This window comes from Ammospiza caudacuta, chromosome 3 (assembly GCF_027887145.1).
Source record: "Ammospiza caudacuta isolate bAmmCau1 chromosome 3, bAmmCau1.pri, whole genome shotgun sequence".
In the NCBI taxonomy this organism is placed as follows: domain Eukaryota; kingdom Metazoa; phylum Chordata; class Aves; order Passeriformes; family Passerellidae; genus Ammospiza; species Ammospiza caudacuta.
Window position 1 is genome coordinate 116,033,388 of NC_080595.1, and position 16,057 is coordinate 116,049,444.

Here is a 16,057-nt window from a genome sequence, read left to right on the forward strand (position 1 = left end):
TTAGACATGGAAAGCAATATTAAGTATTCAAAACAAAAATTAATTTAAAGTATTCAAATTAAAAATTAAAATTAAATCAGTGCAGTGTATATTTGAATAGTGTCAAATGCCAAATGGTAGAATTACAGGAAGCACTTGTGGCCCACAGCAGATGTTGGGCAGTTCTTGGACAATCTCATACAAGCTGCACCCCATGTGCATCCCTCTCTTTTTAGGGATTGTCTTCTTGCGGTGCTCCTGTGAGTTACTGGTGCACTTTGACTTTTTCCACCTCAACAGATAAATGAGAATTCAGTGACTCCCTGGAGCTGGCAAAGCCAAAATCTGGTGCAGCAGAACAGGTCTCTGAACTTGTTTGATTTGAGACAAGGCCTGCTAAGTAGGAAAAGTAGGAGATGTCCCAAAATATTTACCCTATTGACAATGTATGATCCAATCCATGTCTGCTCCCTTTTTTTGCTTAATCAGGATGGCTTTTCCTTTGAGCTCTGAAGTACTTGGGGGTTTCTGTTGTATCCTAACCTGGGCAGTCCTTTCCCATTGTGTATCTGGGGTACAAAAAGGGGAATTTTTTCCACATTTTCTGCAGCATCCTAGGTAGATTGTTCCTGTTATTCCCCATGATGCTCCTGCTGCCTCTCCCTGCAGTTTTTCCATCACAGCAGCCCCTGATACCCACATTTCCTTCCCATAAAGCCAGGAAATTCCTGAATGGAGGAAGTTTCTCTCCTAGGACAGCATGATTGATTCTTGCAGTTTTGCCTTGACCCACAAGTGCCCCCTTCAGCCTGTTTTGTAGGGAGAATTCCCAAGGGAGCATCCTGTGTGCCTCTCCTTATTTTTTCCCCAGTGAATTCCTGATCCACTGACCAGTTCCTTATCCCAAAGAGCTGTCAGTCCCCAAAAGAGTACATTCTGTCAAGGAGAAAGACTTCAACCCAGCTTGAGAGAGAGAGAAACCAGTGAGTTATGCCTGACAGTGATAACCCCCATGGGAAGGGGCCATTGTGAAAATCAGATTTTATGAGACCTGTTGCTTACAATAGGCTTTGGACATCAGCACCTGGAATTTTAGTCCCCTCATTATCATTTCTCTTATCTCAGGTAAATCAGCTGTCTCTGGAATGTGAAAGATTTTCTAAAGACCTTGAACTAAGGAAATTCCTCTTCTCTGTGGCTTTTTAATTTTAGCTTAGCTAAGTTTTTGCTTTCATGATAAAGGTAGAAAAGTGGGCTCTGGTGGCTCATTTTTGCTTAACTAGCTAAGTAATAACTCCTTGAGGATTGGAGCCCTCATTCCTTTTCCATTCCCTGTGAGGAGGAGGAGCAGTTGTGCTCATTGCAAGTGGCTCTGCTTGGGATGAAGGTCAAGAATTAAAGGTGGGAAAAGAATGGGAATAAAAAGTTTAAAGTCTGCATTGTCACTCCTGGTGTGGCTGCTGTTTAATTCCCTAATAATTGCAGTAGATTTTTACAGTTCTTCTCCTTTGCAGCAAAGTTACTTTCAATTATTTGGACACATATCAGTTTTGGGGGCATTTCTGGACTCCCCATGACAGGAGAGACCCTGAGAGGCTGGAGCATGTCCAGGGAAGGGAATGGACCTGGGGAAGGGTTTGGAGCGCCAGGAGAGGCTGAGGGAGCTGGGAAAGGAACTCAACCTGGAGAAAAGGAGGCTCAGGAGGGAATTTTCCTCTCTGGAATTCCCTGACAAGGAAGGGGCAGCCAGGTGGGATTGGGATTTCTCCCAGGGAACAGGGACAGGATGAGAGGGAACGGCTTTAAATTATGCCAGAGGAGCTTCAGGTTGGATATTTGGAACAATTCCTTCATGGAAAGGGTTTTCCAGTCCTGACACAGCTGCCCAGGGCAGTTGTTGAGTCCCCATCCCTGGAAGTATTCAAAAAACCTGTGGATTTGGCACATGAGATTCAGTGCTGACCGTGCTGGTTGATGGTTGGACTCAATGGTCTTAAAAATCTTTTTCAGCCTTAACAGTTCTGGGATTCTATACCAGACTTTGTTTTTTCAGCACTTATTGAAACATTTAAGTCTTAGAGGTAAAACACTATTTTTCTTTGCTGCGCAGCATCAGCAGGTTTTAAGGTGTTTCTCCTGTTTCTTTCTTGTATTCCACTTTATTTCAATTATTAAGACTTCTGATAGTTAACATTACTGTGAATTTTTCCATTATAATTATTGGATTGTTCTGGTTGGTGTTTAGATGAGATGATATCAGTGAATCTTTGGGATGTCAGTGGGTTTTAATTTTGTGACCATTGCTAACCTCAGACTTTTATTTTTATGTAAGACTGTTAATATTGCTTAAAATAGTTACACCTTTTGCATTCACTATGTTTCCTGCTATCAAAAAAAAAAAAATTAATGGCTTTTTTGTGTTTTGGCCTAGGAAGAAGAGGATGAAATGGACAGTTATCAGGTAAAAAAATTAAAATTCTCTCCTACAAATGCAGAAGTTTTCAGATTAAAGCATATTAGAGGAAGAACTGAATGTTCTTAGGGATACTCAGGTGTTTTGGGGTTTTTTTTAAAGGACATGAGCACTTGAAAAAAAATCATTTTAAGGGCACATTTGCAGATGCCATAAGAGTGGGATGATGTGGGGTAGGGATGGATTCCTAACATGAGGCTGCTAAACACTGTGGGGAGTGGTGAGGACTGGGATTTCCAGCTCCAGTGGTTAATGAGTTTTGGAGTAGTTTGAGGGCAGAAAATTGTGTAAAATGAAGGGTTTTTTCAGCTGGGTAGTACAGAAAAAAAAGCCTAAAGAGTTGGCAAGCAAAAATATTTCAAATAAGATCTGTAAAGTTGAAGGGTTTGGATGTGCTTCATCTTCTGCTTGAGTGTAGGATGAGCAGAAGGGTTTGTAGAAAATGTGGAAACCACAATCAGGAAACTTTGGCTTTCCTGGGGCAATATTTAATGTGGTTTTTTCCCCCTTTTTAGGACAGGGATTTGGAGAGGCTCCGTCGGAAGTGGCTCTGTGCCTTAACAAAGCGCCAGGAGTACCTTGATCAGCAGCTGCAGAAACTCGTGGGGAAGCCTGGTAAGGAAAATGCTGCTAAAGGCAAAAGGTTGAGAGATGGGCACACACTCTTTATCTCAATATGTTGTCACATTTAGAAAAGATGTCCATGAAGAGTTGGATCTCTGAACTCAGCACTAATTTGCTTTTCGGGGGTGAAGTTAAAGCTGGAGAAGCCTCTATGAAATTATTTGTTGTTTTGAGGTGTTTCTTTGTGTGCTGGGCTGTGAGCAGAGCAGGTTTATTCTCTCATGGGGGGTACAAAGTCCCTGCCATGTGCCAGAGGCTCTCAGAGCTGCTCTGCTGTCCTGACTGCCCTCCTGACTCTTTGCAGATAAAACCGAGGACGATGCGGATCGGGAGGCTCAGCTCTTGGAGATGAGGCTGACCCTCACAGAAGAAAGGAATGCTGTGATGGTTCCTTCTGCTGGCAGTGGGATCCCTGGAGCTCCAGCAGAGTGGTAGGAACATCCATTCCCAGAGGAGGGATGTAAAAATGATGCAAAGCCCATTGCTGCCTTTGGATTGTGGCCATTTTTTTTCTCTCTCCTCAATCTGGCCTCTGTACCCTGAATGAGCAAAGTTGTTAAAATTAGGCCTCTTGCTTAAATTATTTTATCAAGTTGTGTCTCTGAAATCCAAAAATGCTGTTTGGTAAACGATGCTGTTATTGATCAGGGTGTAATTATAACCTTCTGAAAAAAAGGAATCAATATTTATTACCACTGCACTTGCTATTTAAAAAAATTAGCTAATATGTTAACTACCTAGTTCATTCACTTAAAAGGCTGCCCTCTCATCATAAAACTGCATCTCCAGGAGCATTTTGTTGCACTCCTGGTTTGAGAACAAACTCTGTTTAGTCAGCAAGTGTTCCATGTAATTTTCTGAACATTAAAAATAGTAGAGAGCACTAGACTGAGACTGCTGTGCTGGATCAGCTGTGAGCAGCAACTGCAGATAAGGATTTGGGGTTGTTTCATCTCAAACTCTTCTTCAGTTGCTTGAAACTTCCTGAATATCTTCGCTGAGCAAGCCTCTAACAATATTTATTGATGGAATTGAGTGTCATGGAGTTTGAAGCTGAAGTTTGTCAGAGCTTCTGAAACATAAAAAAAATATCAAGTTCATAGTGAAAACACATAGCTTTCACATCAGTGTGTTTCATTGGGTTTGAAAACAGGGGAGCTGCAGGAAACTTGCTCCAGGAAGAATCTGGTTCGCACCAGAGAAAATGTTGAGTATGATTCAAGCACTTTATATATTACGAGACTCTTGTTCACTATAAATTCATCAGTTTTGGCTCAATATGTGTTTTGTAAGAAAGAGTAATAACTGTGTGGAATGGCAGCATCAGTGTTAGTTTACAAACTTTGAGAGTGGCTTTTCTGATGCCCCATTTTCCCTGTCATCACTGAAGTAGAGAGGTTTGCATTTCATGAATGAATGTGTCAGAGTAAATAAACTTAATTTTGCTATTAGCTTTTAGGAGAGAGGAAACACTTCAGAAAGCAGAGGTCAAAGAAGATAATAATTCTAAGAGAGCTGATATAAAAGAAATACTAATTTATTTGAGTCTCTTGGAATCTGCAGCAGTAAATTAAACTAAAGAGGTTTGCCAAGGTTATCAATGGTCTAAAGATTGCAGACTGAATGCAATGTCCTGGGGGTTTGGACCACCAGGGACGTGTGCTGGGTAAATCTCTCTTACTTTAAATGCCACCGTTGTCCCTGTTTTGTATTTTAGGACTCCTGTGGCTGGTATGGAAACTCACATTCCTGTTATATTCCTTGACTTGAATGGTAAGTGCTCCTTAAGATGGCAGAGTAATTTGGAAACTAACTTTGTCCAGCCAGTGATATTTCAGAATTGAAGCAAGCTTAAAATTAACAAATGCCTGGAATGGCAGGTGGATTAATTGGAGAAGTGTCTGTTTTTCCTAAAACATATTGTTTAATATTTCAAAATAAAAAATATTATGTATGGAAGGAACCACAGGGTTTTAATAATCCCATGTTTCAGTGCATCCCAATGCAAGATCCGGTTTGAACAATGTATTTTTCACATGCTCCTACCAAAGATGGGAAATTGGAACCAAAAAGCCCCAAAAACATCCAGGGAGCAATCAGTTAAATAAATCCTTGATGGGATGTTTAAAAGAGGGTTAACATTTGGATGAGAGGGGTCAGGTGAGAAGGGGAGGTGACACTCAGCCTGTTGGGAGGTGACCTGGGCTGCAATCCTCTGACACTGGTGGTTTGTCCATCTGGGACAGCACATCCATGGATCCAATGGCTTCAGAGAGCAGCTGGTTAATAATTCATGGAGAGGGACTGCAGGCAGGACAGGCTGAGCTTCTCAAAACCCAGATTTAGAGTTTGTTTAATCATGATCTAAAAGTCCTGTGTTTTCTCCTGTGCAACCAGCAGTTTATCTTAGCAGCACCGCATATTTAATGCCAAATGAGCTCAGTGCTGAAAATCCACCTGTGGGCAAGGAAGGGGTGTTTGCCACAGGGGGAGATTCCTGCCCTTTATTGGGCACCTTGGAGTCTGTGTCCCCAAATCTTTGTGCCCATTTTCTGTATAGAAATTGGATATTTTTTTTTAAGTGGAACAATTCAGCTTTAATTTTGTGGGTGAGGTCTAAGTAGCCAAGGTGGGGAGCTGGGGATGAAAATGTGAATTCCTGACTTGCTGATGCTTTTTAAAAAGGGTGATTTCTTTGTGTTTCCTCACCCTCCACATCCCCTCCTGTTTGCAGCTGATGACTTCAGCTCCCAGGATAACCTGGATGACCCAGAGGCAGGAGGCTGGGATGCCACTCTGGTGGCAGAGGAGGAGGAGGAATTCTTTGAGCTGCAGATTGTGAAGCATCACGACAGTGAGGTAAGGGAAGCTGCAGACCAGGGAATTTCAGTCTTTTAATTGTTCTTTTTATATGTCCACATGTGAAAATAATACATCAAATATGTCATAGAAATGATACAGCACTTGTTTCTCCTGTGAGCAACTGTCTTTTCAAGGAATATTCACTGGAAGTATAACCATGATTTGGAAAATAGTAAAACTCAAGGATCTTCCTTCATCCCAAAAACCTGAGATTCAGTTTGTATTTAACAAATCAAAATCCCTGAGCAAATTAGAGCACAAAAGCCCCAGCTGAAAAAACAATCAGTCTTAATTGTTAAAATTTTAACCTCTGCATTGTTACATTCATTATCCTCCATTTTGCCACATAACTCATAGTTTCAATTTTACAATTGTTGGTTTATAATTTCTACTATTAACTTTAGAATCTCTGACTTATTCCTTACAATTTTGCTCCTTTCTCTGATTTTTTTTTGTTTTTAAAAGGAGCTTTATTCCTGGTACTTCTGTTAGGGATATTTTTGGTCCTGATTTGTATTAGAGCCTGGAAATTTGGCTACCAGGCCATTTTTCTTATGGCTTGAAGATCAACCATTTAAATCTTCATTAATACTTATATTTTAACATGCAAGAAGAAAAATTCCAGCTTTTGCTGCATTGCTAGAAAGGCTTCAGTGAAGTTATTTCTCAAATACAGACAGGAGAATTTTGTGGTGTGATGGAAGATTTCCACTGCAATCTCTGTTGCTCTTTGGTTTATCTTAATAAATTAGGCCAAACGGTCCTGCACTTCTGCATATTTTATAATTTATTTGCAATGATCCTGGGTATTCAAAGATCTTTTTTCAAGAGGAAATGTTCCAGAGTTTGAGCAAGTTGGCATTTTTAATCCCAACATCTTCATTTGGCAAACTGATCTTGATTTTTAAATGGCCTCTTCTCAAGTGCAGGGATTTTTTTTCTTCACAGGGAGCGAAACGGAGAAGCCGACTCTCAAAATTTATGTATTATGTATTTTTGCTAATTATGCTTAATTAATTGCAGTTAATTATACACCTAATTATGCTTATTAGAGGATACATTTATTTTTTTTTCCCCCCCACCCTTTTTGCAGGTGAAAGCAGAAGCCTCGTGGGACTCCACGGTCCACGACTGCATCCAGCTCAGCAAGGGGACGGCGGCGGAGGAGAGGGTTTACCTGATTGTCAGAGCCACTGTCCAGCTCAGCCACCCTGCAGAGATGCAGCTGGTGCTGCGCAAGCGCATCTGTGTCAACGTCTATGGCAGACAGGTACAGCTCCTGCAGCCCTTCCCAGCCTCCCAGGACTCACATTCCCTCCTCTCTGCCCCCATCTCAGCCTGGGTGGAGGCGCCGGATCAGCGGCGCCCAGCAAGGCTTTGAGCTGCCAAGTTGTTTTCCTGGTATCCCTTGTGTGGTGGATGATGACACAGCTTGTTTTTTTAAGGCATCTAAATATGAGAAATTCATTTTTCTCTTAACCACGAAGTGCTTTCTCATTGGAAAAAGAAGAAGAGTTAATTTCTCCTGAGGTCGGAGTTTGTATTTTGTATAAAGGAACTTGTGTGTTTCCCTAGCCCTAATTATTTATATTTACACCTCCAGGTATTTAGAAATCACCTAGGAATAGTTGGAAGAGAGATCCCTTGTGTTAATTCACCAGAGTTAATCACTTTTGGTCCTTTATGCTTTCCAGCTGGTGTTCTTACAATAATGTGTAGGTAAGAGCAGGGTGTTTGATAAACGGCAAGCAGTGAAGTTGTCATTCCATTTGCAGCATCATGCCCTGAAAATAATATAAATCCTGAGACTGATGGGGGAGGAAGGAGTTTGTTCAGCACTGTCTGGGAATCCAGCCTCCCCTGGCAGTGATAATGACAAAGCAGAAAGCCTGGATTTTTATTCTGGTTGCACATCTGTAGTTGAAATCTGAAGCGAGAGCAAAGGGAAGAGGTGTGGTCACACCCAGAAACCCTGAAGGCAACTCCCAGTGCTGCAAGTAGAACCCCAGTTCTTGGTGCTTCCATCAGGCAGAAGCTTTTTCTCAGCAAGGGAAGAGCAGTGAATTTCTTGTCATGTGGAATGGGAGACTGTATTGAACAGATCAATTGAATGTGCCAATAATCACAATCGGGTGAAGTCTTCATCAATTCTGTTTTCTACAGATTTAGTCAGTGCCATTTTTTTACTTTCTTCCGACACAGAATCTTTGGCTTTCTTCCTGTTTTTAGAAAAACCTCCGTCAATAACCTTTCCTGGGAGTTTGTCTCAGCAGCATCTTTGAATGACTCATCTCTGCATTAATTCAACAGTCCAGTTCTTAACCCTGCAAGGCGCCAAGTCAGCATAAACAATGACCATGCCCCTTAAATCATTCTTCATAACGATCTCTTTGGTCAAGAATTTAATGTCTGTACTTGTCAATATTCAAGACAAGTCACCTAGGGCTCTGTCAGGAAAAAAAAAAAGCACCTCTAAAAGCAGCTGATGCTTGGTGAAACAGTCACCTTGCAAGGAAGGGACTCCTTCTCTGTATCCACAATAAGCAAGCAAATTATTTTTTTCTCAAGTTGAAATCTTTGGCTCTTTATAAGTTAGACTTTGGAATTTGGGCTTCTTTCATTGTGAACTGCATTTATTTCAGCTGGAATCTGTTAATCCACAGCTGGAATCTGTTAATCCACATTTTCCTCATGTTTATTTCAGCTGGAATCTGTTAATCCACGTTTTCCTCATGTTTCCTCCCCCACAGGGTTTTGCACAGAGTTTCCTCCGAAGAATGTCCCCCCGAAGTTCCATCCCTGGCTGTGGCGTCACTTTTGAGATAGTCTCAAACATTCCAGAGGTGAGGAAGGAACCAGAGTGTCTCAAATTGGCCAAGAGCCTCCAGTTTTGTGCTTTCCCCCCTCATTTTGAGCGTGCTGGCTCTTGCTGCTGCCAGCATAAACTGTGGTTTGTAAAAGATGGAGCCTGTTCCTTTGCATGCTGTGACTTAGCAGCAGCCTCTGTCTCATCAGTGTCACTGTGGATTTTGTTGAGTGAGCATCTATTTGCTCAGGTCCTTGAAGAGGGATGGGGGGGGGGAAAGAGGGAGGAAAAATGGGCAGGTGAAGTGCCTGCTGCGGGGAGCACGAGAATCTGTGGAAAAAAATAACAAAGTGGCTTTTTCTCAGTAATGTCTTTATGCAACTCTTGATTCCTGAGCATATTCCCAGTTAGATGCTAATCCTTTCTTTCCAAAGAGATGCTCTATCAGGGCACTTGTGAAAACATTAACACATGAAGAGCCAAAACTCTGATTGCTGCCTGGCTCTTTCATGTTCTGCTGCATTTTGCTCTCTGTGTTGAAATGCTTCTCAAGCAATGTTCTATTTTTTTTTCTTCTTGCAGCTCACTTGAAATTTTGTTTTCCTCTCAGGTTAGATAACGCCCCGAATGTGCTCAAGCACTTTTTAATTATGAAATATCTGAATGCAGCCCTTTTGCTAATTAATGGCAATGTCTTGCTGTGAGACTCTCAGAAAGAACCCAAAAAGCCTCAAAACAATAACCACATACAGCTTGAGTTGTCTGTGACAGTGGCAGGAGCACCTGTGCAGGTTGCATGGCACAAGGTGTTTATTTGGATCAGAATCTTAGATTGGGTATTAGGAAGAAATTTAGAACAGATATTTAGGAAGAAATTTAGAATAGGTATTAGGAAGAAATTTAGAACAGATATTTGGAAAAAATCCTTTTATCCAAAGGTGGTGAGGCAGCGAAGCCCAGAGAGGTTCTGGACTCTCCATCCATGGAAGTGTCCAAGGCCCGGTTGGACAGGGCTTGGAGCAACCTGGGATGGTGGAAAGTGTCCCTGCCCATGGCAGGGGGTGGAATGGGATGAGTTTTAAAGTTTCTTCCAACCTAAACTATTCTCATGATTCTCATCTGCCTCTGAGCTTAATGACACACACTGCTGAGCTGGTGCCGTGTGGTTTAAAAATGCATTTTCTCTGGGAGTGACATGGGAAATTTTGGTTTTATTTTCAAGTTCTGCCCTCTCTTTCTGCCTCCCCAGGATGCTCAAGGGGCTGAGGAGAGGGAGGCACTGGCCAGGATGGCAGCAAATGTGGAAGACGCAGCATCAGCTGACTCTGAAGCCTACATTGAGAAATACCTGCGGAGCGTCCTGGCCGTGGAGAACATCCTGACCCTGGACCGGCTGCGCCAGGTCTGGCTGCAGCAGGGAGTGCTGAGAACACTGTGTGCCATCCAAACACCCTCCTGAGCACACACAAACCACCCAACAACCCCAAAATCCACCCCAGTGCACACCTCAGCCTCCCAAAGTGGGCCTGTGGCAAAGACCCAGGGGAGCAGAGATGTCCTGGCTCAGCTCCAGCATGGATGGGGATGGGAGTTCCCTGCTCAGGGCTCAGTTCTGGGGGGCTTGGTTTGGTTTTAAGGCTGTTCATTGCTAATTCTGGTTCAGGAAAAGGAGTTGTGTGGCCTTGGCTTTTGTGGTGGTGTTCACAGTGGTCCCAGGATGAGGGAAGAGATGGGAATGTTGACTCCATGTTTCAGAAGACTTGATTTATTATTTTATGATATATATTATTTTAAAACTATACTAAAAGAATAGAAGAAAGGATTTCATCAGAAGGCCAGCTAAGAATAGAAAAAGAATGATAACAAAGGCTTGTGACTGACTGAGACAGTCCAAACAGCTGGACTGTGATTGGCCATTAATTTGAAACAACCACATGAGACCAATCAAAGATGCACCTATTGCATTCCAAAACAGCAGATAATAATTATATAATTATAATTATATAATCATTGTTTACATTTCTCCTGAGGCCTCTCAGCTTCTCAGCAGAAAAAATCCTAAGGAAAGGATTTTTCATAAAACATGTCTGTGGCAAGCTTCTGCTTTCTGAAGCTCTACCAATAGTTTCTGCAATTGCCAGTAGAATTTTTGTCATTTTGCCCACATTCTACTTTGAATTCACCAAAGCCATCCTGCCAATAAAAAAAAAAAGACATTGATTGGGTTAATTTTAAGTACTATAACTTGATCTGTTTATCAGGAAAAATACAGGAGAGAAAAACATTTGTTGAAAATTGTTCTCCTGGATATAAATTATGCAAGCACAAAGAGAAAAGTTATGCAAAACAAGCTGGAGCTTGTGCCTGCCCACTATAAATTCACAGGGAAGTGTGATGCACTTTAAATATTGAAAGCAAGTTCCCTGTCATTTATAATTAGTTTAAAGGATTAAAATAGGAGCACAGCTAGGAAAGAGAATCTCAGTCTTTGCATCTCTGTCATCTCCTGGAATCAAGATTGCAAAATCCTACACGTGCCAATCAGCAAAATACCAGATGTTAAAATTTATCCATTCATAATTTTAGCCGCGTAAACTTTACAGACATCATCCAGTGCCACAAGGCAGCTCAGAAACATTTTACTTGTGTAGACAAAGCTATCCTGGGATGCTCAGAGCTTTAATTCTTGCCAAATACACTTATTTGCTTATTTTTGCTCTCTGTGACTGCCAGGAAGTTGCTGTAAAGGAGCAGCTGATGGGGAAAGGAAAACTCTACCGCAGGAGCCTGAGCTCCCCCAACGTGAATCGGGTGAGTTCTCCCTGCTGGCATCTCCAGCAACTCCACCCTTCATTCTCAGGTCCTGGAGTCATGGAATAGAGCAATGAATTTCCTTCTTTTTGACCCCTCTGTGCTGTTTTCTTTTCCCCCCTGAACAATGGAGATTTTTCATTTCCTTTCCAAGTTGAAGGATTTTTTTTTCTCATTTTGTTTAGAAGATTTGAAAACAAATTACAAGTATATGCTGAACTTAAGCTTTGTACCAGTGTTGTGCATAAAAATGAGACTTCTACCCAAAATTTGGAAAGAAATCATTTGATAGAACTAGTAATCAAACTAATGACAAATTCTGGCTCCTCCCAGGTCAAGAATTAAATTTTCACCTTTAATTTCTTGGATTTTGTTTCTGCTTTAACCACAAAACTGTTTGTTTTCAGCCTTACTAGCCAAGAGGCATAGTTACGAAATTTTTTAAAGTTCTTGTTAAGAAATAATTCTGCTTCTTTTAACTCTTCCAGCTTTCTGCAAGCCGCCAGGATTTAGCCCCCCCTTATAACCTGAGCAGTAACAGGGTGAGTATCTGCAGATCTCCTGGGAAAACTGGGATAAAAAGGAAATTTCTCTATTCTACCAGTGATTAGGAGCATAAAAGGGAAATATCTGTGAAAAATGGGCAACCCCCAAGTGCTCCTGGATCCTTGGGGCAGAAATAGGTTTGGATGTGCTGCTCTGGGGAAGTTCCCAGCTCTTGTCCCAGCCTCTGTGGGATGCTCATGAGCATTTTCCAGCTTTAAAACTTCTCCAGAGCTTTCACCTGGGTGGAGGGAAAAATTGTGGGAGAAAGGAAGAGTTTTGGGTCCATATTTCAGTTCAAGTCCAGCAGAGAGAGAGAATAAAGGCTGTGAAGAAAGTTCCTGACCTCCCTGTGGTCCTAAACTTGTGGTGGGTTATAATTCAGCCCATTTTAAACATCTAAAGCCCGTCTAAAAACACCACTAGAGACCCAAAGCATTCCTTTAAAAGGTGAAAAAATTAAATTTAAGCTTATTTTCCAAATCCTAGATCAACTGAAGGATCTCCTCCTGATAGATATTCTGCCCAGCAAGCGTGGAGTCATTTTGAGGGGGAGAATCTGGTGGTGACAAGGCATTTTAATGCATAATGCAGTTGCACAGAATAATAGAATTTTGATGTAGTGCTCTAGCATTGGTTGCTAAATCTGCTACATCTGATCCATGGAGAGAATGCTAAAATATGTGCAGGTGATAAAGTGTTTGTAGCAACTTCTGCTTGGAGAGAACTGTGGGGTGTTTCAATACTGTAAGGTTTTTAAAGCAAAAATTAAAGATTAGGATTCTTAATGATTTCTGTTTTTCTCCTCCCTTCCCCTCAATGATTTCTTTCATTGCATGTTTCAGAGTCCAAAGGTCCCAGCAGAGGTAATGCATTAGGTCCACCTAATGAGTGGGATAATAATTTTTATCTCACTATAAAGTTGATTTTGCTCACTCACACGCTTTCATTTTCTGCTTTGAAGATGCTGCTGGTGGTGCCTCATTTGCATAGCACAGAGCAAACGAGTTTTTCCATTGAAATGCTGTCATTAATGCAGTGTGAACTGGTACAAAGCAGAGAACTTTTCTCCTTGGGTGCATCTGATGGGTTCTTACAGAGCTGGAGCTGTTCAGTGCCATCTCTCACAGATTTTTTGGACAGGGTGAAGTCATTTCAGAAATAACTCCCTCTCAGCTGAAAAAAACAGACATGAAAGCAAGCAAATATCTAAATATCTGCCAGTGAATATTAGCCTGGAGATGAGATAAACATTGAGACTTTCTCTCAAATCCTGCTCAGCCTTTATGGCTTTTGTAGTTCAGTGTGAGCAACTCTTGATTTCTCTGAACAAATGACTTTGTAATAATAACTGAGCCAATGGAAAACATGCTTTTCCTTAGTTTTGTGGTAGTGCTCTCAGAGGAATGACCCCTTGTCCCAAGCTTTGGTTAGCTGGAATTGTTGGCAGTGGTTTGCATGAGGTTTTGCAGCTCTTGGCCGTGGCTGTAGCTGCTGCCAGAGACTCTGTGCTGCAGGAATGTGGAGCTGAGGTGGTGGAGCTGCTCCCCTGGCTTGCAGTGAGCTTCAATCCAAGGCACTTGTTCCTCAGGACATGGAGATGGGACCTCCCCAGCTGGGAATTCTGGTTTGGAAGGGATCTCTGGTTCCAGGCCACATTGGGCAGGGCTTGGCACAGCCTGGCTTAGTGGAAGTGTCCCTGCCCAGGGCAGAAAGTGAAATTTAAATTTGGTGATCTTTAAACCCTCCCAACCCAGACTATTCTGTCGTGCCTTGATCCAGTTTCAATAAGAAGATGAGCAAAAGCTTTTGCAATTCCAGTGAAATATTTAACAAATCCTTAAATATCCCTGTAGCACCTGGACATCACAGAGCTCACAGGTGAGATCAGTCCTGTCCAGTTGAGCATAAAGGACCTGAGAAGAGCTTGACAGGCAGAGTTTTGGTTAATCTGGATGTGTTTTTTCCTTGATGAGAAATTTGGTGGCAAAGAAGTCTTGTCCAGCAGTCATGGATTGTAATTTTATTGTTATTTTACCAGGAATTGGGTGTTGTTTATTATAATAAGCCAATCCCAAACAAGTGATTTTATGTATCACAGGAGAAAGCAGTCACAGGACAGTAACAACACCTGAACTGGGTGCAGAATATTTTGCACATTCTAGAATATTTCTTTCCTTAACTTTTATTCCATTTCTCTATTTCTCTCTCCAATTATTGTTCCTTGCATCCCTGCTGCCTTTACCATGGATTTTTAGCTTTGTGGAAAGGGCTCCTGAGTCTCATTCATTCCTCTATGTCAAGCACCATCCATGCTGGTAAAATTTGGGATTTATTCCATCCTCCATCACTCAGAAGAGCCAGGACTCATTCCCCTGTTTAAAAAAAAAAAAAAAAGAAAGTATTAAACAAGAATATTATATGAATTGAAATAAGAATTAAAGATGGTGTCAGTACAACTACAACAGGCAAGCTGAGAAATTTAGAAATTTCAAGATTTAAGGCATGGATTCATCTTGCAGACTTTGGCAGTAAAAACGTGGATGGGTGGTCACATCCTCCTGAAGAGCTGGAAAAGTTCTTCTCCAGGGCTGGAGCAGAGGTGTGGGATTGGCACATTTTGGGGAATAAAGCATTTTAAAGAGTATCCCAGTGTGCTGAGGGCACAGAGAGATTCCAGGGAGCAGGATGGCTCACACTGAGCTCTGCATTCCTGGGAATTTTTAATTTCTGGATTTACTTCAAAAGAGTTTTATGGACTTTCATATTGTCAGCAGGACTGACCTGAACCTCTAGGTTCTGTCTGTTTGCTTAAATGAGAAAAAGGCAATTTTTACTCCTGTTATCACTGCAGCTGTGGATAGGAGAGACTGAGATGAGTTTGATTTCTCCTTGCACATCAAGTGATGCAGGGGTATTGAGTATCTTAGTCTTGATATCAGATACAGGGGGTGAATTTTCATGTTCAAGGGGGCTTTTGTTGGAAATTTATTTTAATTTAATTCAGTTTAATTCAGAATTTGAAAATTGAGTTGACTAATCTGGATTAATCAGAGGCACAATGAATGGAAGGCACCTTGAGGTGTTTCACAGATCAGACTAAATCACATATTGATGAAAAATATCACAAGTTGCTCTTAAAACACCTCTGACAAGAACCATTTTGTCTTGGACAGTTGTCCTTCCTTTCCCAAAGGCCCAGGATTTGTAGCTCAAACTCCAAGTAAGACAAGATGATGCCGTTAAACCTTCAGGTTTTTCTGGGAACCAGAGTTTTTTCCATCAAATTGTAAATTGAACTTGAATAATCCTGCTGTTCATGAGAACAAGTGCCTTTTGTCCCAGCTGTGTGTCCCAGCTGTTTGCTTGTGTCCCAGTGCTCCATGGTCACCTTTTCCCGAGCCTTTTCTGAACTGCTGAAATAATAAAACACAAGAATTATTCATTTCTCTTACCCAGTGGCTGCATTTTAATGGTCTGTCAACTTCAAGGAAAGATTTGTCAGGTAAAGCCTGAGATGACTTAGGTAGTGATCATCCCTACCTGCCCTAAAGGTTTTGTGCATGAAATAAATCCCCTGGGGTTTTTCATGGAGGATGTGTGGAAGAAGGAAAGGCAGAGGAGAAGAAGGAGAAGGTTTTATAAAAATAAACCATTTATAAACAGCATTAAAACACATCAAGGGACGTGCATTCTTCTGGTGGCTGCTTGGATTTGTTAAATTAAATCACTTGACCTCTGTTTGGTCACTTGGCAGAGAGCAAATATATTCATGAAATGATGACTCCTCTGGGCAAATGATTTATAAGCTTCCTCTCTTTCTCTCACCACCCTTCTTGAGAGAGAAGAGATTCACAGCACTTGAAAAATAATAAGAATAAACTTAAAACTTGTAGTGGTGCACAAAGCAACACAGGGGAGTGCTGGATGACATCCAGATGGGAAACTTGGAAACTTCA

At 41.5% G+C, this 16,057-nt stretch overlaps 1 protein-coding gene across 1 annotated transcript in view; it reads left to right on the forward strand.

The window, feature by feature from the left end:
- Positions 1-16,057, forward strand: part of KIF13B (kinesin family member 13B) — a 125,589-nt gene that overhangs the window by 86,711 nt on the left and 22,821 nt on the right. The window contains exons 26-35 of the mRNA XM_058801254.1: positions 2,411-2,440; positions 2,968-3,067; positions 3,381-3,507; positions 4,794-4,849; positions 5,811-5,935; positions 7,032-7,208; positions 8,689-8,781; positions 9,994-10,146; positions 11,478-11,555; positions 12,044-12,097. Coding sequence (XP_058657237.1) covers positions 2,411-2,440; positions 2,968-3,067; positions 3,381-3,507; positions 4,794-4,849; positions 5,811-5,935; positions 7,032-7,208; positions 8,689-8,781; positions 9,994-10,146; positions 11,478-11,555; positions 12,044-12,097 — 993 coding nt within the window. The remainder of the gene's footprint in view (positions 1-2,410; positions 2,441-2,967; positions 3,068-3,380; positions 3,508-4,793; positions 4,850-5,810; positions 5,936-7,031; positions 7,209-8,688; positions 8,782-9,993; positions 10,147-11,477; positions 11,556-12,043; positions 12,098-16,057) is intronic.